The sequence below is a fragment of the Rutidosis leptorrhynchoides genome, chromosome 4, assembly GCF_046630445.1.
Source record: "Rutidosis leptorrhynchoides isolate AG116_Rl617_1_P2 chromosome 4, CSIRO_AGI_Rlap_v1, whole genome shotgun sequence".
Taxonomy (NCBI): Eukaryota; Viridiplantae; Streptophyta; class Magnoliopsida; order Asterales; family Asteraceae; genus Rutidosis; species Rutidosis leptorrhynchoides.
In genome coordinates, this window is record NC_092336.1 from 20,673,071 (window position 1) to 20,700,000 (window position 26,930).

Genomic DNA, 26,930 nt, shown 5'->3' on the forward strand with positions numbered 1-26,930 from the left:
TACAGAATATTAAGAGTAGTTAATAGTATTTCGTAGCATAATATGAACTCATTTATAAAAGCTTTTTCTTCATATTAGCGTTTTATAAGTTTAAATTCGGGTAGTACCTACCCGTTAAGTTCATACTTGTAGCTAATATACAATTAAACTACTACAATTCTATATGAAAAACTGATTATAATAATATTTCGCGTTCAAACTTTTACACAATATTTTACAAACTTACAATACCGCTTATTTTACATATAGCATGAAATATAGCACACAATAAATTTGATACAAGATGGTTGTGAAGATAATTCTAGCTAGTACACAAGTCGTTCAGCAAAGGCAATAAAGACACGTAATTCATACGTCCAGAAACAAGTCATGCATTCTGGTTTTACTAGGATTACTTCCCATCCTTGGTCTTGTGGAACATAACCGTTATGGCCGTTGATAAGACAGCGTGTTGTAACGTCGTCAAAGGGACGAGGGTTACGTAATGTCCAACAGTCCCGTAACAATCTAAAAACCTCATTTCTTACCCCAATTACCGACTCCGTCACTTGTGGAAACGTTTTGTTTAATAGTTGTAGCCCGATGTTCTTGTTCTCACTTTGGTGAGAAGCGAACATTACTAATCCGTAAGCATAACATGCTTCTTTATGTTGCATGTTAGCCACTTTTTCTAAATCACGAAGTCCAATATTCGGATATATTGAGTCAAAATAATTTCTTAACCCGTTGCGTAAAATAGCATTTGGGTTCCCCGCAATATATGCGTCAAAGTAAACACATCGTAACTTATGGGTTTCCCAATGTGATATCCCCCATCTTTCAAACGAAAGTCTCTTATAAACCAAGACATTCTTGGAACGTTCTTCGAATGTCTTACAAACTGATCTCGCCTTAAATAGTTGTGCCGAGGAATTCTGACCGACTCTAGACAAGATTTCATCAATCATGGACTCTTAAAATATTGGGTTGTCTATCCATTTTGTGTTTTTATACTGTAAAATAGACAAGAGTTAGATTCATAAAAAAAAATACTTATTAATACAAGCAATTTTTACATATATCATAAAGCATAAGCACACTATATTACATATATTACACCACACGAATACAACTATCTTATTCCGACTCGCTTGTTTCTTCTTCTTCGGTTTTGGTTCGTTTTGCCAAGTTTCTAGGGATATATGATGTTCCCCTAATACGATCCGTAATTTTCCACATTGGTTTAGAAAAACCTGGTGGTTTAGAGGTTCCCGGGTCATTGTTACAACTTAAGGACTTCGGGGGTTGACGATACATATAAAGTTCATCGGGGTTGGAATTAGATTTCTCTATTTTTATGCCCTTTCCCTTATTATTTTCTTTTGACTTTTTAAATTCAGTTGGGGTAATTTCTATAACATCATCGGAATTCTCGTCGGAATCCGATTCATCGGAGAATTGGTAATCCTCCCAATATTTTGCTTCCTTGGCGGAAACACCATTGACCATAATTAACCTTGGTCGGTTGGTTGAGGATTTTCTTTTACTTAACCGTTTTATTATTTCCCCCACCGGTTCTATTTCTTCATCTGGTTCCGATTCTTCTTCCGGTTCCGATTCTTCTTCCGGTTCCGACTCTTCTTCCGGTTCCTCTTCGGGAACTTGTGAATCAGTCCACGAATCATTCCAATTTACATTTGACTCTTCATTATTATTAGGTGAGTCAATGGGACTTGTTCTAGAGGTAGACATCTATCACATAATATCAAACGCGTTAAGAGATTAATATATCACATAATATTCACATGTTAAAAATATATAGTTTCCAACAAAATTTGTTAAGCAATCATTTTTCAAGTAAACATGGTCGAAGTCCAGACTCACTAATGCATCCTAACAAACTCGATAAGACACACTAATGCAAAATTCTGGTTCTCTAAGACCAACGCTCGGATACCAACTGAAATGTCCCGTTCTTATTGATTAAAAACGTTCCATATTAATTGATTTCGTTGCGAGGTTTTGACCTCTATATGAGACGTTTTTCAAAGACTGCATTCATTTTAAAACAAACCATAACCTTTATTTCATCAATAAAGGTTTAAAAAGCTTTACGTAGATTATCAAATAATGATAATCTAAAATATCCTGTTTACACACGACCATTACATAATGGTCTACAATACAAATATGTTACAACAAAATAAGTTTCTTGAATGCAGTTTTTACACAATATCATACAAGCATGGACTCCAAATCTCGTCCTTATTTAAGTATGCGACAGCGGAAGCTCTTAATAATCACCTGAGAATAAACATGCTTAAAACGTCAACAAAAATGTTGGTGAGTTATAGGTTTAACCTATATATATCAAATCATAATAATAGACCACAAGATTTCATATTTCAATACACATCCCATACATAGAGATAAAAATCATTCATATGGTGAACACCTGGTAACCGACATTAACAAGATGCATATATAAGAATATCCCCATCATTCCGGGACACCCTTCGGATATGATATAAATTTCGAAGTACTAAAGCATCCGGTACTTTGGATGGGGTTTGTTAGGCCCAATAGATCTATCTTTAGGATTCGCGTCAATTAGGGTGTCTGTTCCCTAATTCTTAGATTACCAGACTTAATACAAAGGGGCATATTCGATTTCGATAATTCAACCATAGAATGTAGTTTCACGTACTTGTGTCTATTTTGTAAATCATTTATAAAACCTGCATGTATTCTCATCCCAAAAATATTAGATTTTAAAAGTGGGACTATAACTCACTTTCACAGATTTTTACTTCGTCGGGAAGTAAGACTTGGCCACTGGTTGATTCACGAACCTATAACAATATATACATATATATCAAAGTATGTTCAAAATATATTTACAACACTTTTAATATATTTTGATGTTTTAAGTTTATTAAGTCAGCTGTCCTCGTTAGTAACCTACAACTAGTTGTCCACAGTTAGATGTACAGAAATAAATCGATAAATATTATCTTGAATCAATCCACGACCCAGTGTATACGTATCTCAGTATTGATCACAACTCAAACTATATATATTTTGGAATCAACCTCAACCCTGTATAGCTAACTCCAACATTCACATATAGAGTGTCTATGGTTGTTCCGAAATATATATAGATGTGTCGACATGATAGGTCGAAACATTGTATACGTGTCTATGGTATCTCAAGATTACATAATATACAATACAAGTTGATTAAGTTATGGTTGGAATAGATTTGTTACCAATTTTCACGTAGCTAAAATGAGAAAAATTATCCAATCTTGTTTTACCCATAACTTCTTCATTTTAAATCCGTTTTGAGTGAATCAAATTGCTATGGTTTCATATTGAACTCTATTTTATGAATCTAAACAGAAAAGTATAGGTTTATAGTCGGAAAAATAAGTTACAAGTCGTTTTTGTAAAGGTAGTCATTTCAGTCGAAAGAACGACGTCTAGATGACCATTTTAGAAAACATACTTCCACTTTGAGTTTAACCATAATTTTCGGATATAGTTTCATGTTCATAATAAAAATCATTTTCTCAGAATAACAACTTTTAAATCAAAGTTTATCATAGTTTTTAATTAATTAACCCAAAACAGCCCGCGGTGTTACTACAACGGCGTAAATCCGGTTTTACGGTGTTTTTCGTGTTTCCAGGTTTTAAATCATTAAGTTAGCATATCATATAGATATAGAACATGTGTTTAGTTGATTTTAAAAGTCAAGTTATAAGGATTAACTTTTGTTTGCGAACAAGTTTAGAATTAACTAAACTATGTTCTAGTGATTACAAGTTTAAACCTTCGAATAAGATAGCTTTATATGTATGAATCGAATGATGTTATGAACATCATTACTACCTTAAGTTCCTTGGATAAACCTACTGGAAAAGAGAAAAATGGATCTAGCTTCAACGGATCCTTGGATGGCTCGAAGTTCTTGAAGCAGAATCATGACACGAAAACAAGTTCAAGTAAGATCATCATTTGAAATAAGATTGTTATAGTTATAGAAATTGAACCAAAGTTTGAATATGATTATTACCTTGTATTAGAATGATAACCTACTGTAAGAAACAAATATTTCTTGAGGTTGGATGATCACCTTACAAGATTGGAAGTGAGCTAGCAAACTTGAAAGTATTCTTGATTTTATGAAACTAGAACTTTTGGAATTTATGAAGAACACTTAGAACTTGAAGATAGAACTTGAGAGAGATCAATTAGATGAAGAAAATTGAAGAATGAAAGTGTTTGTAGGTGTTTTTGGTCGTTGGTGTATGGATTAGATATAAAGGATATGTAATTTTGTTTTCATGTAAATAAGTCATGAATGATTACTCATATTTTTGTAATTTTATGAGATATTTCATGCTAGTTGCCAAATGATGGTTCCCACATGTGTTAGGTGACTCACATGGGCTGCTAAGAGCTGATCATTGGAGTGTATATACCAATAGTACATACATCTAAAAGCTGTGTATTGTACGAGTACGAATACGGGTGCATACGAGTAGAATTGTTGATGAAACTGAACGAGGATGTAATTGTAAGCATTTTTGTTAAGTAGAAGTATTTTGATAAGTGTCTTGAAGTCTTTCAAAAGTGTATGAATACATATTAAAACACTACATGTATATACATTTTAACTGAGTCGTTAAGTCATCGTTAGTCGTTACATGTAAATGTTGTTTTGAAACCTTTAGGTTAACGATCTTGTTAAATGTTGTTAACCCAATGTTTATAATATCAAAAGAGATTTTAAATTATTATATTATCATGATATTATGATGTACGAATATCTCTTAATATGATATATATACATTAAATGTCGTTACAACGATAATCGTTACATATATGTCTCGTTTCAAAATCATTAAGTTAGTAGTCTTGTTTTTACATATGTAGTTCATTGTTAATATACTTAATGATATGTTTACTTATCATAATATCATGTTAACTATATATATAACCATATATATGTCATCATATAGTTTTTACAAGTTTTAACGTTCGTGAATCACCGGTCAACTTGGGTGGTCAATTGTCTATATGAAACCTATTTCAATTAATCAAGTCTTAACAAGTTTGATTGCTTAACATGTTGGAAACATTTAATCATGTAAATATCAATCTCAATTAATATATATAAACATAGAAAAGTTCGGGTCACTACATAATACATGCTTGCTTATGACTTACTGATATGGAAAAATTATTTTCCTTGTTTAGATGTCGGATATTCCACCTGTCATCATTTTGGACAGCGATTCAGACTCGTCAGCCACCTCAACTACTGATGCTACCGACACACAGATCCCGTTAACCAGTGACCCCGGCGCTTCATCCTCCGGAACCAGCAGCCATACACCTGTACCAGTGGTTACCGCAGTCGGCGCCCAGGACCCTCCGGAGATTCCAGCTCCAGTTGCCCCGGTACCTCAGGAGCCACAACCCCGCCCCGGTGGTGTTGTGATTCCCGCGGAATTCGGGGAAGGTCCATTCCGTAACCATTTACGCATGTGGTGCCGACGCGCTCCTGATGGACGTCTTGTGCCGATTCCGCCCGGCAGATACCGACAGATGATGGCCGCCCGAGGACAGCCTGTTCAGCCACCCGTGCAGCCACCCCCAGCTGATTCATCATCCGACGGCTCATCCACAGACGACACTAGTGACGATGACTCCGACGAGGAGGACCTTGATGATGCACCTGTACTGCCACCCTCCACCCCGCCGAAGAAGCGGTACCGTTTCGATGGCACCGTTATTCCGGGGATCAACGGAGGACGAGCATTCACTGATGCACATGGCCAGCGTTGTAGGGTTACCGACCCGTGCCTTACCCGGCTGATCCGTTCGTGCGTAAGCCTTACCGCCGTGCAGCATCTACCTCTGGAGCCGGACCATCTGCACCATAAGTACCACCTGCACCAGCAGCTCTGCCTGCTCTGCCAGCCCCTCCCTCTGTCGAGGAACTGACGAGGGAGGTGGAGATCCTCCGTGCTCGGGTAACTGAGCTCGAGGAGCAGATGTCCCACGTGCTGGACATCCTCTACCCACCGTCACCATAGAGCTTTGTAGTAGGTTTCATTTTGTAATCTCGTTTGTAGTTCCATGTTTTCCTTATGTAATTTGCGAACTTATGCGAATGTATGCAACTCTTTATTAATTAATGGAACTTTGCGTTGTTTAATCCTTGCATAGTGTTCTATTTACATTACTGTATGTTGGTTTTGTTGTATTGTACCTAGTTGCGTTACTATATTGGCATGCGTTGTGTTGTTTCCCTGTTTACTATATACTGTATTATTGTATGTTGTATGCTGGATTTTGACTTAAGTCAAAACTTTTGTTTCAAAGGGCAATGGCAAACACACGAACAACACCCACAGCAGCTCAAATCGAAGAGATGATTAATGAACGAGTCACCGCAGCCTTGGCGGAAATGAACCCTCAAGCTGAACCACCGCCGGTTATCCAACCCGTTCGAACGGGTGCACCTACAAGGAATTCCAGAGCTGTAAACCACATAACTTCAGCGGAACTGAGGGGCCTGTTGGTCTCACAAGATGGTTTGAAAAGCTTGAATCTGTATTCCGAGTCAGCAACTGTTCCGAGTCTAACAAAACCAAATTTGCTTCCTGCACGCTATCTGATGGCGCCCTCACGTGGTGGAACACCATGGCTCAGGCACAAGGTATTGTTGAGGCGTATGCTACGCCATGGGAGGAGTTCAAAGCGGCTATGATTGATGAGTATTGTCCGCGAACCGAGATATAAAAGATGGAAATGGAGTTTATGCAATTGAAAGCTGTTGGCAACGATCTCGATGGTTACAATCGGAGGTTTCTTGAGTTAGCTCTTATGTGTCCTACCATGGTCACCCTGGAATTCAAGCGTATGGAGAGATACTTTTGGGGACTCCCTAAGTCCATCAAGGGTAATGTCACCTCGTCCAAGCCACCGAATGTTCCCGAAGCAATGCGCATGGCGCATACACTCATGAATCAGATTCTCATCGATGAACCGGAGAAGTCCAAGTCTGAAGCGGGTAGTAGTGACAAGCGAAAGTGGGATAACAGTAAGGGGAGGACCTATGATCAAACCCCCGCTAAGAGACACAACAACGGTGGAAACCCCAACCCCGGCACAAGCTCCAACCCGAACTACAAAGGCACCCTACCGCAATGCAAGAGGTGTTACAAACACCACACTGGGTATTGTAATGTTATTTGTGAGAAGTGCCAACGGTCTGGGCATATAGGCAAGGATTGCAAGGTCACTACTTTGAATGCAAGGGCAAACTCCACCGGGCCGAAGAAGTGCTACGGATGCGGAAAGACGGGCCACTTCAGGAATGAGTGTCCCGACAAGCGAAAAGACGGCGGACCACCGCGAGGTAGAGCTTTTAATATTAATGCAAGGGATGCCCGCGAGAACCCCAACTTGATGACAGGTATATTCACTATCAACAATCTTTTAGCTTCTGTCCTATTTGATACTGGTGCCGATAGAAGCTATGTCTGTAGAAACTTTTGCTCTAAGATAGATTGGTCATTAGTGCCTTTAGAAGAGAATATGCTAGTAGAAGTAGCCAATGGGAAACTTGAGAAAGTTGACAAAATTGGACGATGAGCTATTATTAACATAGCTGGTGTGGATTTCGCAATTGACTTAATACCTATCAAATTGGGGAGTTTTGACGTGATTGTCGGCATGGACTGGTTGACTAAAGTAAGGGCCGATGTTATCTGTGGAGATAAAGCTCTTCGTATACCACAAGGAGATGGTGAGCCACTGGTTATATACGGAGAGAGATGTAGTTCGAAACTGAACCTCATTAGTTGTATGAAAGCGCAGATGATCATGAAGAAAGGACGTCTTGCTGTTTTAGCACACGTGAAGGCTTTAGAAACAGAAGAGAAGAGTGTGAATGATGTGCGAATCGTGAATGAATTCCCCGACGTCTTTCCGGAAGAACTGCATGGATTACTGCCACCCAGAGCAGTGGAGTTCCAAATCGATCTAGTGCCGGGAGTTGCACTCGTAGCTCGTGCGCCTTATCGTCTGGCACCTTCAGAACTGCAAGAATTGCAGAGTCAACTGCAGGAATTGCTCGACCGAGGGTTTATCCAACCGAGCTCGTCTCCTTGGGGCGCACCTGTTTTATTCATGAAGAAGAAGGACGGATCTTTCCGCATGTGTATCGACTACCGCGAACTCAACAAATTGACGATCAAGAATCGATATCCTCTTCCCCGAATTGACGATCTTTTTGATCAGCTGCAAGGATCAAGCATTTATTCTAAGATCGATTTGCGATCAGGTTATCACCAATTGAGGGTGAAGGAGAGTGATGTGATGAAGACTACGTTTAGAACCCGTTATGGTCATTATGAGTTTCTCGTGATGCCATTCGGTTTAACCAACGCACCCGCTGTATTCATGGACCTCATGAATCGTGTCTGCAAGCCTTATCTGGATAAATTCGTTATCGTCTTCATAGATGATATCCTCATCTACTCTAAGAGCGAAGAAGAACATGAGCAACATCTTCGGTTAGTGCTTGAACTCTTGAGACGAGAGCAGCTTTATGCCAAATTCTCCAAGTGTGAATTTTGGCTGAAGGAAGTCCAATTTCTGGGTCATATTGTGAGTGATCAAGGTATCAAAGTTGACCCCGCCAAGATTGAAGCTATCAGCAAGTGGGAGACACCCACTACTCCGACTCACATCCGCCAATTTCTAGGTCTTGCCGGTTACTACAGAAGGTTTATTGAAGGTTTTTCGTTGATTTCGCGTCCTTTGACCGCACTGACTCACAAAGGAAAGAAGTTCGTTTGGGAAACCGAACAAGAAGCAGCATTTCAAACCCTGAAGCAGAAGTTAACCACCGCACCCATCTTATCTCTTCCCGAAGGCAGTGACGACTTTGTTGTGTACTGCGATGCTTCGAAGAATGGTTTTAGTTGTGTATTGATGCAAAGAACGAAGGTCATTGCTTATGCATCTCGTCAGCTGAAGATTCATGAGCGAAACTACACTACTCACGATCTCGAACTTGGAGCCGTTGTCTTCGCATTGAAGCTGTGGAGACACTATCTCTATGGAACAAAGAGTACCATATTCACCGATCACAAAAGCCTCCAGCACATCTTTGATCAGAAGCAGCTGAACATGAGACAATGACGATGGATTGAGACGCTGAACGATTATAATTGTGAACTTCGTTACCATCCTGGTAAGGCCAATGTTGTAGCCGACGCTTTAAGTCGAAAGGAGAGAACAGTACCTCTTCGTGTTCGGGCTCTGAACATCACCATCCATTCGAACCTCCATAGCCAGATCCGAGTAGCTCAAGAAGAGGCTCTCATCGAGAAGAACTTACGTTACGAGAAGAACTTACGTTATGAATACTTGAACATTCTCGTCTCTAAATTCGAGGTTAAGGAGTCTGGACTCCGATGTTATGCCGGAAGAATTTGGGTACCCCGTTATGGAGATTTACGAAGCCTTTTACTTGATGAAGCCCACAAGTCGAGATATTCAATTCATCCAGGAGCCGAAAAAACGTACCACGATCTTAAGGAACAGTATTGGTGGCCAAATCTTAAGAAGGATGTTGCAACTTATGTTGGGAGGTGTTTGACTTGTTCGAAGGTTAAAGCTGAACATCAGAGGCCATCTGGATTACTCCAACAACCAGAAATCCCACAATGGAAATGGGAAGCAATTACAATGGATTTCATCACGAAGCTACCAAAGACGGTGGGCGGATACGATACAATCTGGGTTATCGTTGACCGTCTTACCAAATCTGCCCATTTTCTAACAATGAAAGAAACAGATACAATGGAGAGACTTGCTCAACTGTACATCAAAGAGGTTGTATCTCGTCATGGTGTGCCCTTATCAATCATCTCAGATCGCGATCCCCGTTTTGTTTCCAGATTCTGGCGTTCTTTGCAAGAAGCCTTGGGAACTCGTCTCGACATGAGCACCGCGTATCACCCCCAGACCGACGGTCAGAGCGAACGAACGATTCAGACATTGGAGGACATGTTGCGTGCCTATGTTATTGACTTTGGAAAGTCTTGGGAAAGGCACCTGCCGCTAGCCGAATTCTCTTACAACAACAGTTATCATTCGAGTATTAAAGCCGCGCCTTTTGAAGCGTTGTATGGTCGCAAGTGCCGTTCTCCTATTTGTTGGGCCGAGTTAGGCGAAGTGCAAATCACTGGACCCGAGATAGTCCATGAAACGACGGAGAAGATTTCTCAGATTCAGGCAAGACTTAAGACGGCCCGCGATCACCAAAAGAGTTATGCTGATCTTAAACGTAAAGACTTCGAATTCAACGTGGGTGACCGAGTAATGTTGAAGGTCGCACCTTGGAAAGGTGTAATTCGTTTTGGAAAGCGCGGAAAGTTAAACCCGCGATATATTAGTCCTTTTGAAATTTTGGAACGTGTTGGACCCGTTGCTTATCAGCTGGATCTTCCGACTCAGTTGAGTGCGGTTCATCCTACCTTCCATGTATCAAATTTGAAGAAGTGCCTTGCTCCACCGGAACTTGTCATACCATTGGAAGAACTTACCATTGATGACCAACTCCACTTCGTGGAAGAACCTGTCGAAATTATGGACCGGGAAATTAAGACTTTGAAGCGCAATAGGATTCCGATCGTCCGAGTCCGATGGAATGCCAAACGAGGACCTGAGTTCACCTGGGAGCGAGAGGATCAAATGAGATAGAAGTATCCTCACCTTTTCCCAGCTCCTCTATCACCTTCAGCTTAAATTTCGAGACGAAATTTCCATTAACAGGTGGGTAATGTAACGACCCGACTTTTTCGACTTGCTTTTATGCCTTGTATTTTAGCAAAACTGCGTATTTGTGCGTACTGTGTTACTTTATTACTCCGGAACCTTGGCACACGTGTTTTATATTCATATTTACCCTAAAACATGCCTTGGTGTATGTGGAATGCTTAACTTGTCCATTGGATGCTTTATAACCATTAGTGTTACTTGCCGTTACGAATAAATCGCGGACTGCGCGCGCGTTTAACTTTTGTCGGAACCGGAACTTTTGGACTGCGAAAAATTAATTATTATTTTATAATAATAATTACTTGGGCCTTTGGATGCTTAATTTTATTTATTTAATTGCTAAAGCCCAATAGTTAGTCTTGTTGGACTTTCTACCTTGTTGGGCTCAAGCCCACCCTACTCTAGCTAGTGACCCAATTAATTAGCCCAAGTATTATTACTAGTAGCCCATAATAATAAATAAATAAATAAATAAATAATTAGTGAGTCATACTAGCATAATGGATAAGGATTATCAACTTTGTCACATGAGATTCTAGCATAAGGACACACTTTAGACAACCATTATCTAAAAAGCAAAGTGGTGTCTCCCTCCCCCTACCCAAAACCCACGGCCACCAAGGCCACCATGGCCTTGTCCATGTCATCAATCCTTGTTATTTCATTTGCCTATAAATACTAGCCATTTACCTCCCATTTTACACTTGATCATTTTGGTTTTTCACACGCTTGTTCTTTCTTTCTTTCCTTACTTGTAAGTTTTCTTTTTCTTCCTCTTTTCTTCATCATTTTCGTGACCTTCATCATCATTCTTAAGGAGATCAAGTTCCTTGTAGCTTTGATCTTGCTTATATCTTGTTGATTCAAGCATGAATTCTTCAAGAACAATTAAGATGCAAGCTTTCTAGCTTGAATCTTCATATTTTTTTGTTAGATCTAAGTTCTTTTTGCTTTGATCATGTTGTTTTGTGAAAAAGATTCAAACTTGTGTTTGTTATCTTCATATACCTTAAAGATCCAAGCTTTATGCTTCAAGATCTTCAAGAACACTTAAAGGTTCAAGCTTTCTAGCTTTGCAACCTTGTAACTTTTGTGAGATGGATCCAAGCTCTCTAACTTAGGGTTCCATCACCACATTTGACTTGGATTGTGCTTATACTTGTTGAAATGATGTAAAGGTTGTAGCTTTAGTTGTTATTGTGAATTGAAATTGTGTTAAGACTAAGGATATGATGTAACCTTGGTTCATCATCCATCTAAGACTCATGAATGAGTTGTGTTCTTACTTGGTCTTAACATATTGTGTATTGATGGTGAATCTTGATCAAAAGTGATGCTAAACCATCAACGAGTTGTACACTTGAAGCTACAAGCATCAAGGATGAGAACCGTGATGAGCATCAAGCACCAAGAACCCCACCGGAGCACTTGTCCACTGATTTTCGTATCTGATCAGACCACCTGGGCTACTGGAAAGTTGATTTTCAGTTAGTTCGGTTTGAGTAGATGATTTTCCGTTTAGGCCTCGTCTTAATCCGAGTTACGGTTTAGGATTTATGGCCTTCCGAGAGTCACTACACCCTATTAACGTTGTGCTGAAATTTCTGACCTACTCGCACTTAAACCGTCGCCACGGTCAAACGAAGACGAGTTAGGTTCTGAAAATTGGTCAGCTGTTAGGGGACTCATATACGGAGCCATATCCACTGACTATGCGTCTTTTCGATTTACGTAGAGGTCGTAGCAGCTGACCGAAGTCAGCCTATTGTTTCGATCTCTATTCTTGTCGAACTTACTTAGCCTTTATGATGATGAATGATGATGATGATGACACTTAAACTTATTTTATGCACTATTAGAATTTATAAAGACAACCTACTGACCTAGTAACCTTTGATTTAGGTTGACGACCTTTCGGACCGACTTACTACTTGCGTACTTTCATTACCGACTTACCGCTTTTATCACTGTGAGTTATAGCATCCCTTTTTACCACTGTTACTATTTTTGGGACTGAGAATACATGCGCTTTTTACGTTTTACATACTAGGCACGAGGACTTAAACTTTATATGTGTGTGGGTTATACAACGGCATAAATATTCCCTTTAGCACGGTAACGTTTAGTCATTGGTCTTTGAACCGGTGAACGCGAATCTTAGATATGGATCCATAGGGTTTGACATCCCCACTCGGGCTAGTCGCGCTAGCATTTAACGAGTGTTTAATACTTCGTGAACATACGCACTCGCCAAGTGTACTTTCAGGGGGTTATAAACGTTAAGTCTAGTTACCGGGTGCCCACAGTTATACATATACTTTTCATACTGTTTGATACGCTGTTTGCAGCACTGAAATCTCGTGGCCTGTCTTACGTTACTATTACAACTTAAACTATAGCTCACCAACATTCGTGTTGACTTTTTAAGCATGTATTTCTCAGGTGCCTAGAGGTTTATTGCTTTCGCTGTTACACTTGCTGTCATGCTGTTATTGAATTGCTGTTATGGACCTACTGTACTAGTTATCCGCTGCATTACTAGAGATGTCTCAAATTATGAAACTTATGTTTTGCATTCGTAAACTTATGTTATTTTGGAACAATGGTTTGTAATAAGTCTTATGACATGTTATCTTTGTAAAACGTTATCTTTTTAATGAATGCAAATCGGTTTTCAAACAGCATATAGTGTTTGACCTTGTGATGATCATGTTGTTGATGATCCGTACACGATGGTTTTGTACGGGGCGTCATAGATCTTATTAGTCTATTTTTAATATCTGCTGACTACGAAAAAGATGATTCATCCTCATTTGCTTTAAATCCAAGTTTATGGTTTTTTCCTCAGTTTATAAACTTCAATCTCTGACCATCCTTATTTGTGCAGATCTTGCATGAGAAGTCCCTACAGTTCTTAAGTCATCGCACTGATGGCTTTTTGACCCATTTATTTTTGGGTCGATTTAGGATATTAATAATCCTAAACGGGTAAACAGGACCTAAAACAATAAAGACTGATGAGGGGGAGCGTTGTACTTAACACAATACATTTGATAAGCAAAATACAAACTGAAATTAAAAGCCAACGCCATTGGATGGTTGTCGAAGGTCAGATAAAGCAAAAGAGGCTTGAAAACCAAGTGAAAAGCGTGTCCAAGCTTCATGAACTTGAGGTCTAACATATTTCTCTCTCTTTATCTCTCTCTCTCTGGTTACAAGTTTGCATTTTAAACTACAAGTTAGCCCATTTTGTTTGTTAGAAGTGGAAACATGGGGCAGTGGGCATATGGTACATGTCAAATTGGGTTTGGGTCAAAATGTGTAATTTTGTATTGTTTGAAATGGGTCTGGTGGGATGGACCAAAAATCTTTTTTTGTCCAATATTACAGAAGCTTTTTATTTGTGAATATAGATCATGAGCAGGGGTGGCTAGATGGGTTGGTTAGTATAAAGGTTATTTATACTTACCTAATCACTAATAGAGATGGATATAGCCTAATGGACCAATATAAAAACAAAATTTTTAGAATTGGGATTATATTATTGCTCCATAATTGTAAGTCCAAGAAAAATAGCTAAGAAGTATATTTTGGATAATTTGGAGAATTGGAGGTTAATTATAGACATCATCATGAATTGTAAGTCCAATAAAATAATAGTTGAGAAGCATTGTACTACTAAAAAATGTATTGTAATTTTAAAAATTGTTTACTGGTTTTATATTATTTTAGGTTTTGTTTTATACTTCATCAATTGATTTAATGTTCAAATTGACGGTGGTCTAATCTCCACATGTATTGTAGTTTTAAATATTGATTTTCAATTTTAATCTTTAAGTTTTGATTTCATATTGTCATTTTAGGGTTTGACAAGATGTTGTTTTGTTATTGACTTGATGATATGGGTTAATGCACAAATTGTCCATTGCTTATCATTTGAAATATCTTAGGTGGTAAGAGCATCCGATCTATACACGCACTATTGACACGTTCATGTGGTGTTAATTTTGGTTATATTGTCTCTTTGAATTCCAAGTAAAACCGGCTTATATTTCTTTGAAGTTTAATATTAAGTTAGTAAGGCACTGGCTTATATATCGTATATAATGTGCTAACTATACTTTGATATCTATAAACAGGAAAGAATATCATGAATTTCTATTACCATTAAGGAACCTTCAATGACTTATTAACTTTTCAATGTAACTTCCAATGTAACATGATATGTACAGGTCATGTAAACTTACAAGGTATAAAATACTTCGGTCTTTCAACTTAAATTGTTGATTGTATGTCTTTGAGCAATGAGATTTTTTCATCTAGACAGATCCTGTTTTGATAAGATAAAGAAACTTGTGAGGCAATGTAGGTATTTGATAAATTTTAAGTACTTATGCTTCAATATCCTTCGAAAATAATGAAGTTTCAAATATTAGATTATTAACATAGTTTTTGTAATCACTTCCAACACATTAACTGTTTCTAAAAGTGTCAATTAACCCAACACATCCATTTGAAAAGTACTAAAAAGGTGTAAACCTAACCTCGTATTCATGCTAACCCGACCATCTTGCCACCTTTAAGCAATAGAAACACCTTACATGGTGGAAGGTGACGATCACAATCTCGTGTCTATGAATATTTATTACGATTGTATGCAGGTGTGCTTTTAATGGCCTTCGGTATGCTGATGCATTCATCGGGTTAGTGCAGTTCTTCTTCATTGTTAATCTTTACAAAATTTCTAAGTTAGTAGTCAAAACTCTCTTTGAAAGTTGAAAGCATCGTTGGCTTTAAATCTCTTTCGTTGTTCTCCTTTGAAACAATTATTATTTTTTTATTTTCTTTTTTCTTTTATGTATCAGGTTTGACGAATTTACCATTACACCATAAGCCATCCATCTAACAGTTTAGACATATGGTTTTTCTCAAATTCTTCCAACTCTTGGACTTCAATTTCTTGTCGCGTACCAATCGTCATTCAGCGGACCCAAGCAGACAAGGAAGCCCTTAATCCAATTATTTCAGGTGATTATATATATTTTGATTTTTATATTTTTGTAGTTGACCACTTTATAATCCACATTAACTGATAGTTCGTGAATTTGGCTGTTGCAGGTTTATTTGATATATGGACTTATATGTCTCTTACAACCACATTCACAGTCCTATGTGTCATAATCTAAAGACGGCATTTGATGGTATTCTCTTATATGTTTAGTCAAATTTATGTTCCAAAAATAGAAGTTGCAACTTCGATCCGTCTACTTTATAATTTGGGTTTTAGAAGATTGAAATTAATCAGAATTTGAAGATAAGCTTCCAAATGAGTATAACTTAATGTCATGGTTTTGTTGTGAAAAGTGACACCGAATTATAGCAAACCGCTAGTAATAATTGAAATAACGATAATAATAGGACACCGAGATTTAACGTGGAAAACCCCAAAAGGGTAAAAACCACGGGCAAGGAAAGAAACGTTTCACTAATAAGAATAATAGGAATTACACTTCTCTCTAATTACAAGGATAAACACTAATCTTTATATCTCTTGTAATTAGGAGACTAAATACTCAAACTCTCTATTAACTCTTTTAGTACAATGGAGAATGTATGTATTTTGAGATGCTTGAAATGAAGCTCCCATGCTCTCCTTTTATAGTTGAAGTAAACTGCCATCTACCCATTCATTCATACGTATGAATGTAAATAGCCCACAACAAGAAAAGGTCAAGGTAAATGGTAGGTGATGGTTGGTGACTTATTGCAAAGTCTAATTTTTCTATCTCAAATTGTAGGCACCAACCATACTTGAGTTCCCATGTGTTTATTGACTTATTACACATTTCATTATTCAACAATCTCCCACTTGAAGATTTGATTGAAGCTCAATCAATCTTCACACGATAACCCTTCCTTGCCAATGATGTTGCTTACGTCTCTGCTAGGCCGCATGAGGAACGGCACCAAATAAACTTGTCACGGTTGATTGACTTTGTTAGAAAATCGGCCACATTGTCGTCAGTATGAATTTTCTGCACATCCACGGTTCCTTCTTCCACTTTCTCACGAACGAAGTGATATTGAACTCGTATATGCTTTGTCTTTGAAAGAAATGCCGGATTCCTTGCAAGATGCAAGGCACTCTGGTTGTCACAAAATAGAGTGATATTCTTTTGTTTGTGTCCGAGTTCCTCCAACAACATCTTTAACCATACTGCTTCTTTAGTAGCTTGAGTAGCTGCTACATATTCTGCCTCTGTTGTTGACGTCGCCACAACTGACTGCAGTTTTGAAACCCAGCTTACTATTCCACCACAAAGTGTGAAAACATATGCGGAGGTGGATTTACTTTTATCCATATCACCTGCATAATCTGAATCAACATACCCTTTGACAATAAATTTCGGTTCCCCATAACATAATGCAACATCTAAGGTTCCCTTGATGTATTTAAGGATCCTCTTTACCGCATTCCAATGCTCTTTACCAGGATTCGCCATGTACCGACTAACTACTCCCACTGCATGTGCAATGTCTGGTCTTGTACATATCATTGCGAACATTAAACTTCCCACTGCTGATGCATACGGTACTCGAGACATTTCCTTCCTCTCGTCTTCACTGCTAGGACACATAACGGAGGATAACTTGAGATTAGTAGGAAGTGGGGTTGAGATTGGCTTACTATCTTGCATATTGAAGCGCTGCAAGACTTTCTTCAAATAATTCTTTTGAGAAAGCCAAATCTTCCTATTATCTCTGTCTCGGTGAATTTGCATCCCTAGAATCTTGTTTGCGGCACCCAAGTCTTTCATTTCAAACTCCCTAGCCAATTGAGCCTTCAGCTTATTAATACGATCTTTGTTGGGGCCTGCAACCAACATGTCGTCTACATATAACAGCAAAATGACAAAATCATTGTCCCCAAACCTCTTGAAATATGCACAAGGGTCTGCATAAAGTCTGTTATATTCAAGGCTCATTATGAAAGAATCAAATCTCTTGTACCAACATCTCGGCGCCTGTTTGAGACCATACAAAGATTTCTTTAACCTGCAAACCAAGTTCTTTTTTCCTTGTAGTTCAAAACCTTCTGGTTGAAGCATATAAATTTCTTCTTCAAGATTTCCATGAAGAAATGCAGTTTTCACATCTAGCTGCTCTAGATGCAAATCAAATGTAGCACACATCGCTATAACTACTCGAATTGTTTTAAGTCGAACCATAGGAGAAAATATTTCATTAAAGTCCGTACCTTCTTTCTGAGCATATCCTTTAACCACCAGTCTTGCACGATACCGCTCCACTTGATCATCGCCATTTCGCTTGATCTTATACACCCATTTATTTCCAATAGGTTTTCTACCTTTCGGCAATGGCACAAGTTCCCATGTTTTATTTTTATGAAGAGCTTCAATTTCTTCCTGCATAGCCGTCATCCACTGAGATGCATCTGAATGATTCAGTGCCTCGCGAAGAGTTGTTGGCTCTCCTTCCTCTGTTAGAAGACAATATGCAACATTGCTTTCCATAATATAATCTGAGTGCCACCCTGGACGTTTCCTTTCCTGATTAGAAATACGAGTCGCTGGAGCTTCATCAACGACTACTTGATTTTCATCGTTCTCTGGTACTGCTTCAGAAGAATCTTTATGAAATTCATTACCCACCTTTATCGGTATAGTTTCTTTTGAAGTGCTAGCATCTTCAATATCTTTGTCTTCTGTAAAGACAACATCTCTGCTGATGACTACTTTGTGGGCAGTGGGGTCCCACAAGCGATACCCCTTAACTCCATCAGCATACCCCAAGAACAAACACTTTCTGGACTTCGGATCCAACTTTGTCGTTACTTGAGAATTGTACATTACGTACACAGGACTTCCAAATACATGAAGGTCAGAATAATTAACTGGTTTTCCAGTCCACATTTCCATCGGCGATTTCAACTCAATTGCAGTTGATGGTGACCGATTTATCACGTAACAGGCAGTACTTACTGCTTCTGCCCAGAATGATTTTCCCAAGCTTGCAGTTGCCAACATCGCCCTTGTTCTATCTAACAAGGTTCTGTTCATCCGCTCTGCCACTCCGTTTTGTTGAGGAGTGTATGCTGTCGTGAACTGCCTTTTGATACCTTCTTGTTTGCAAAACTTATCAAATTCATCACCAGTGTATTCTCCTCCATTATCTGTCCTTAAACACTTGATCTTTTTACCAGATTCAAGTTCAACCCGCGCTTTGTAAACTTTGAAAACTTCAAACACATCTGCCTTCCTCTTGATTGGGTACACCCAACATCTCCTAGTGTAATCGTCAATAAATGATACAAAATACTTTGCTCCTCCTAGGGATTGAACTGGTGCTTGCCACACATCAGAGTGAACCAATTCTAGAATCAATTTACTTCTAGAATTTGATGTGTTAAACTTCAGGCGATGCTGCTTGCTGATTACACAATGCTCACAGAAAGGTAGCGATAACTTTGTAAGACCAGGAATAAGATTTCTTTCAACAAGAATCTTCATACCTTGCTCAGACATGTGTCCAAGCTTTTGATGCCATGTCATAGCAACTTTATCACTTGAACTATTCGAAGCAACAGATGCTTCCGATTCCTGTACCGTCTCGCCTTTCAGAATGTATAAATTAGCACCCACCTTTTCTCCTTTCATAAGTACAACTGCACCTTTCTTGATTATCATGATCTTCTCATGTATCACCATCTTACAACCAAGATCATCCAATTGTCCTAAAGACAATAAGTTCTTCTTCAAACCCTCCACGTGTCGTACACCTTGAATAGTACGAACTGTACCATCGTGCATCTTCAGAATGATATCTCCAATTCCAATGATCTTTAGTTCATGATCATTGCAACTGTATACAGATCCTCCTGAGATACGTTCATATTGTTTGAACCATTCTCTTCTAGGGGTCATGTGAAAAGTAGCTCCCGAGTCAAATAACCAGACATCAACAAATGTCTTTCTGCCTTCATTTGCTACCACTGCCTCACTAACCAAAGCAGTCCCATCATCTGAAGTGCTTGCAATATTTCCTTGAGGATTTGAGTTATTTAAACTCCGACAATCCTTCTTCAGGTGACCTTTCTTGCCACAATTGTAGCATGTATAGGTCTTCTTCTTTTTAGACTTCGGTTTACCATGATTGTGACTCCCACTTGGGCCACGTTCCGTTGATCTCCCTCCTGACACCACCAAGGCCTCCACTTGTCGTGAACCGGTCTGTTTGTCCTCCTTGTTATTGCGCCGATTTTCTTCTTCTAGAATAGCAGCCGCAACTTCATCATAGACTAGATACTCCGAGAGAACATTATTGGTTAAGTTAATAATGAGTTGATCATACGAATCAGGTAGACTCTGAAGTAAAAGTTCAGCACGTTCTTTTGGCTCTATATTGCAACTTAATGAAGCGAGTTGAGAAAATAAAGTATTCAAAGAATTAATGTGCTCATTAACTGAAGTAGATTCATTCATGCGTAGCGCATAAAGTTTCCTCTTAAGGAATATCTTGTTGTGGAGTGATTTGGTCTCGTACAATTTTACGAGGTGATCCCAAATCTCTTTCGCCGTCTTCTTTTCTTCAATGCTAGACAAAACGCCATCTGCTAGTGCCAGATGAAGATTTGCGATAGCCTGGCCGTCCATCTCTTCCCATTTTTCATCAGTGACTTCGGCGGAACGTCCACTGATGGCCGCCAAACACTTATCCTTTCTCAGGATAGCTTTCATCTTTAGTTTCCATAACGAGAAATTACTCCCGTTAAATTTTTCAATTTCGAATTTCGTAGACATTGCTATAATCACAATCTTCTTTTCGACAATACTATTTTTTCTGAGAAATAGTACCCGAGAACTTATCGAGTGAAATTAATCTTACTTATTTTCTGATGTGGACGATCCACTCCCGTGGCAACCACAGAGCATACGATAAGTAGATTAATACACACTAGATATTAGAACCTTAGCTCTGATACCACTTGTTGTGAAAAGTGACACCGAATTATAGCAAACCGCTAGTAATAATTGAAATAACGATAATAATAGGACACCGAGATTTAACGTGGAAAACCCCAAAAGGGTAAAAACCACGGGCAAGGAAAGAAACGTTTCACTAATAAGAATAATAGGAATTACACTTCTCTCTAATTACAAGGATAAACACTAATCTTTATATCTCTTGTAATTAGGAGACTAAATACTCAAACTCTCTATTAACTCTTTTAGTACAATGGAGAATGTATGTATTTTGAGATGCTTGAAATGAAGCTCCCATGCTCTCCTTTTATAGTTGAAGTAAACTGCCATCTACCCATTCATTCATACGTATGAATGTAAATAGCCCACAACAAGAAAAGGTCAAGGTAAATGGTAGGTGATGGTTGGTGACTTATTGCAAAGTCTAATTTTTCTATCTCAAATTGTAGGCACCAACCATACTTGAGTTCCCATGTGTTTATTGACTTATTACACATTTCATTATTCAACAGGTTTAGTTGTGTAACAACACGGGTTTGAAAATTTGTAGGTTTATAGGGTATTCAAAACGTGTTAATGTAATATCGGTACTGTTTAGTTATGAAAAAAATTCGATCTCCTAAAACCCAAATTATAAATGTTTTAGGATCATATAAGTACAAATAAAGTGTTTGATTGTATCATATTTTTAATGCTCTTAACTAATTTATATTGTTGGAAGATGATAAATAGGGGGAAAAGGCAATTTCAAATTGATTAATGATATTGATGAACTATTTATGTTCAGGAAATTGTGGATTGGTGACTATCTATTTGCGATTGATTCAAAAATATTTACTTTTTAGTCTGCTCAAAACCGTGGAAGTCTTGATGCTGAACTGGAATAAATGTAGAAGCAGAAACCCGTTAGAAGAAAATCAGTTTGTGTAGGTATTGGAACAAATACCTAAGATCCAAAAAGAGATTTATACAACTTCTTCGAATTCGATTTTAGATTATACTGATTTGTCCCTAAGAAAGCATCCTTATATGCTTTCTATTGATTGATAGCAACATTCTTATTTTATTTTGATTTTCATGCTCTTTTTGTACATTTGGTTACAACTATTGTCATTCTTCAAAATGTAATACATTTTCATATACAAGTTTCATAATTGAATTTTCGATATTGTTGGCTATGTTTAATGTATTTGATGCTCACAGTAATGTAATTAGTTATTCCGATTGATACCTTTTGAGTTGATTTAAATATTGATACCTATTAATCGTTGATTACTATTAGGTCTCTTGAAATTGGTAATATGCAATTTTCCCTCTAATAGCAGATTATATTATACATGTATAATATTAGTTTGTTGATAACATGTATCACATATGATATCACATATGATGTATCACATATGATATCCTACTTTTGTATGTTTATTAGGATATCTAACTACATGCGTTTATGCATCAAATAATTAGACAGAATGTAACCGAATGCTGATGTAACAAATATTTTGTTGATGTGTATTGGATCATGTATCTACTAAATGTTACAACAGGTTTCTAAGTATAAAATTTCCTTAATAACACTAACTATTCCTACTTATATAGTTTTATATGTATTGCATATGATTTGGACAAATACAAATTATACCGATGGTGAAAAAGGAAATAAAAGAGTAGATATTAATATACGAGTCAGTCTTCCATAATTTTATAATGGTACTGTTGAAAGTTCGTTGCACATTAATAACCGGTATTGGGTCGTTATCTATTGTTCAAGATGGTTAGGTTCGATTTTGTTTCTTATTATAGAAAGCCATCTTTTTTGAATGACTTTATGCCGTTTAAATAACAAATGTGCAATCCCGGCTAATACAGGGTATTTTAAGTTGATGTAACGTATGTAATCTTGAGTATCTTTTATTCTACTCCAGAAATGGATTCATGTAGACTTTATGGAAGATCGTGATGCTGATGCCCATGAAACCAAAACTTAAACCATCAGTTGTTGACCTTGCAGAAGAATACGACTTACTAGTGTATAAGAGGTTTGACTTTAGAAAGTCAAACAAGGCTGAGTTAATAACTCTGGTTATCTCTTACATGATGTTGTATGATCCTTCGCCTGCACCAAAGAAAAAAAAGTTGACAATGAACTATCATACGAATCTACTGAAGAATCTGATAATCAGGACACCGCATCATCTGTTTGTGAAAAGGAAATGTTGATTGACGAGGCTATTACAATGTCTAATGTTGGTTTTTTATTTCTATTTTTAAACATTTGAAATGTTATATTATTTATTTGTGTTATCATTGAAAGTATTTTAATACAATATGTGGGGTTTTGGGTTTAAATTTGGGGGTTAGGGTTTAGGTTTAGGGTTCAGATTCTAGGGTTTAGGATTTATATTTTAGGGCTTAGGGTTTAGGATTAGGGTTTAGAGTCTTTAGGGTTTAGGTTAGAGTTCACGGTTTAGGGTTTAGATTTAGGGTGTCGGTTTTAGAGTTTAAGTTTAGGGTTTAGATTTAGCATTTAGAGTTAGCTTAGGGTTTAGGGTTTAGATTTAGCATTTAGGGTTAGCTTAGGGTTTAGATTTAGGGTTCAGGGTTTAGATTTTAGGGTTTAGAGGTTAGGTTTAAGGTTTTGGGTTTACATTTACGGTTTAGGGTTTAAGTAAGGGTTTATGGTTTAGATTCTATGGTGTAGGGTTTTGTGTTTAGATTTAGGGTTTAGGGTTTATATTTTAGGGCTTAGGGTTTGGGTTTAAGGTTTGGATTTAGATTTTTTAGGGGTTAGATTAGGGTTTAGGGTTTAGATTTAGGGTATAAGGTTTTGAGTTTAGGTTTAGGGTTTTGGGTTTAGATTTCGGGTATAAGGTTTAGGTTAAGGTTTACGTTAAAAGTTTAGATTTAGGGTTCAAGGTTTATATTTAGGGCTTAGGGTTTAGAGTTTTTAGGGTTTAGCTTAGGATTTAGGGTTTAGGTTTTAGATTTTGGGTGTAGGGTTCATGGTTTGGAGTTTAGATTTAGGGTTTAGAGTTTAGGTTTAGGATTTTGGGTTTAAATTTAGGGTTTAGGGTTTAGGTTAGGGTTTAGGGTTTAGATTCTAGGGTGTAGGGTTTTGGGTTTAGATTTAGGGTTTAGATTCTAGGGCTTAGGGTTTATATTTTAGGGCTTAGAGTTTGGGGTTAGGGTTTAGAGTTTTTAGGGGTTAGGTTAGGATAGTTTTTATTCTATTTAATGTTGAACAATAAATGTCCAATTTAGTATCATACAATATTATTTTTATACATTTCATTTCACTTCAATAATTACTTCATATATTGCACGTGTAACCATTGTTTCCTTAAGTACAAAATCTACTGTAGAAACTTCTCATCAAAATAAATGAGAAACATGATCAACTTCTCATGGTCCATTGGTTTCATGCAAAAGACGTTTTGAAGACAATGAACTATCTGATCATAGTTCGGATGTGGTTGAAATTAGTAAAACAGAATTTCTAAATGTCACCACAAATCCCGATGCATCCAATCATACAAGTCTAAATATTAAAGAATAACTCGCTGAAGCTGAAAGACTCCAATCCTGGACCAACGGTCAAACAACGTACGTTTACTGCAGGATCTGAAAAACAAATCTTTGGGTGAGTTAATTTTATTTTCATACTAAAAATAATTTACCCAATATGATATAACCAGTTAAAGGCTACATTCATAAGTACATTTGACAATCTTTATTTTCTTAACATGTTGTTCATAAATATTTATAGACTGTTTAATGATTAAAATATGTATGTGATTTAGCGGCTACCGGAAGAGCTTCAAAAACTACCTGAGCTGCAAATTAATTGTGACTATGAGTGTTTGGATCTAAACAACAAAACTCATATATGGGGTGTGAGGCAAGATAAAAGATCAAAGAAAAAGATTGTTTCTAAAGGGTGATTAAAGTTCTTAACTATAAATAGTTATGTTTCGGACGACAAGTTTTTGATTGCGTTCGTGTGTGATGAACGCAGATTCATCATTGTCCTAGATGGAACTCACCCAGAGTAAAAGTTTGTTTTGGTATCAAAATCTTTTGATTCTGCAGGTTGTCCATTAGTTTGTCCATAAGTGTTTATGAATATGGATTTAGTTTCTACTTATTATGATAATTAAGTATGTAATTATTAGAAACTTTTGCATATAACTTACAGAATCTTGTAACCAATGACTAATTTGGCATGTTATTGAAATTTATGATACGCCAATTGATTAATGATGGTAATTTTGATATTCTAAAGATCTTATGAGTATAAACGAGTAACAAATACGGTCCATGATGATTGTAGGGGTGATGATCCTTAGTTTTAAAAATGTAAGTTTTCAAGTCCTATTGCAAAGCTTTTTTATGTATAGGATTTCGTTTATGTAGCTGCTTATTTCACACCTTGGTCTTCAACCCGAAAATGCATGTTAGTATGATTGCTTCTACTTTATTTTTCTTTCAATATATTCATAATATGTTCCTAATTATTTGGTGTTATAACTACATATGCTTACATTTTGTGAAAAACAGTAGGGCTATTTATGTATGTATTCAATAGTTGTTGTTGTTTAAATTTATTTATATATGTATTGAATAATTTGTTGTTGTTGTTGTTGTTGTTGTTATTATTATTATTATTTGTATATGCTTACTCATTTTGTGCATAACTAATATTAGATTGATGTTAGTAGTGTAAGTTTATTAAAATCTACTGTTGTTGTTGTTGTTGTTGTTGTTGTTGTTGTTGTTGTTGTTGTTGTTGTTGTTGCTGCTGCTGCTGCTGCTGCTGCTGCTGCTGCTGTTGCTGCTGTTGCTGCTGTTGTTGTATATGCTTACTCATTTTGTGCATAACTACTATTAGATTGATGATAGTCGTGTAAAAAATAAAATGTATGATCTTATGTTTGAATAAACATATAAACATATTACAAATAGTATTGTTATGGAAAATCAACTTCATACAAATGGAAAACCATAACTTCTTTTTTGTTCGAACGGTCGATTTTTTTTTTTTAATGAATTCAATCAAGCATAGCCGTAACGAAATCAATAAACTTCAAAACTGGTTTCAGTTGTTAACCATTGTTATATTCATTCAGACTAACAATAACAAACAACTATAAAAAACAGCTGTTTTTTGGATGATGCTTTTGTTAAGCATAAATGATTTAGGAAAGATAATTAGGATAATTATTTCACCATCAAAAAACCCCGCGAATTCGCGGGTCTTTAACTAGTTATTATTATATATAGGGGTAGGATCAATGGGGAAGTAACCAATCGGGGGAAGCAATTTTTTTTTTGTTTTTTAGAATTTTTTTTCCAGGCATTAAAATCACACGAAATTATGAACATTTAAAAAAGACACTTCGTGATAAATGTTATTATTTAGGCGGGAAAACGATCGAAAAAAATAATTAAAACTCAAGATAATATTGATCGTGAAGAATGTTAACGTTTTTTTTCTTCATGTTTTGTGAAGTACTTTTTGTCAAAATTTAGCCCGATTTAGAGTTTAGGGTTTAGTGTTTTGGGTTTAGGGACTCTATACCGTTCGTGTTCAGTGTTGTAAATCTCCCGAGATCTCTCCGAGATCTCCCCCGAGATCTCTCCGAGATCTCCCCCGAGATCTCGTTTTTAAAAGGCAAACGAGACGAGATGTTCATCTTCCGAGATTTCTTGGTCAACGGGGTCAAACTTAGTCAAAGCCACGATTTCTCGGATTTTCTTGCTAATTTGTAAGATTTTCTTGTAAAATTCGTAATTTCTAAAATTTTCTCGCTTATTTCTTGGATATTTTTCTAAAATCTCGTAAAAACGTATATAAATATACATATATTTATGTTTTTATGTAAATTTTTATTAAAAAAACTATAAAGTCAACGCAAGTCAACGTCCGAGACCTCCCCGAGATTATTCTGAGATGTCGAGATCTCCCTAAAAAAGTCCAAACGAGATCTCCCCGAGATCCGAATTCTCCAACCTTGTTCGTGTTAAAAACTCAATCTAAATCATATATCTAAACCCTAAACCCTAAATTTCTAAATCCTA

At 37.1% G+C, this 26,930-nt stretch overlaps 1 protein-coding gene across 1 annotated transcript in view; it reads left to right on the forward strand.

Annotated features, from left to right (window-relative positions):
• The window catches only part of LOC139840467 (uncharacterized), a 51,301-nt gene extending 26,508 nt beyond the window's left edge, over positions 1-24,793 (forward strand). Inside the window, exons 4-7 of the mRNA XM_071830732.1 lie at positions 5,245-5,877; positions 22,794-22,934; positions 23,036-23,098; positions 24,653-24,793. Of these exons, the coding sequence (XP_071686833.1) occupies positions 5,245-5,877; positions 22,794-22,934; positions 23,036-23,098; positions 24,653-24,793 (978 nt within the window). The remainder of the gene's footprint in view (positions 1-5,244; positions 5,878-22,793; positions 22,935-23,035; positions 23,099-24,652) is intronic.
• The last annotated feature ends 2,137 nt before the right edge of the window (positions 24,794-26,930 follow it).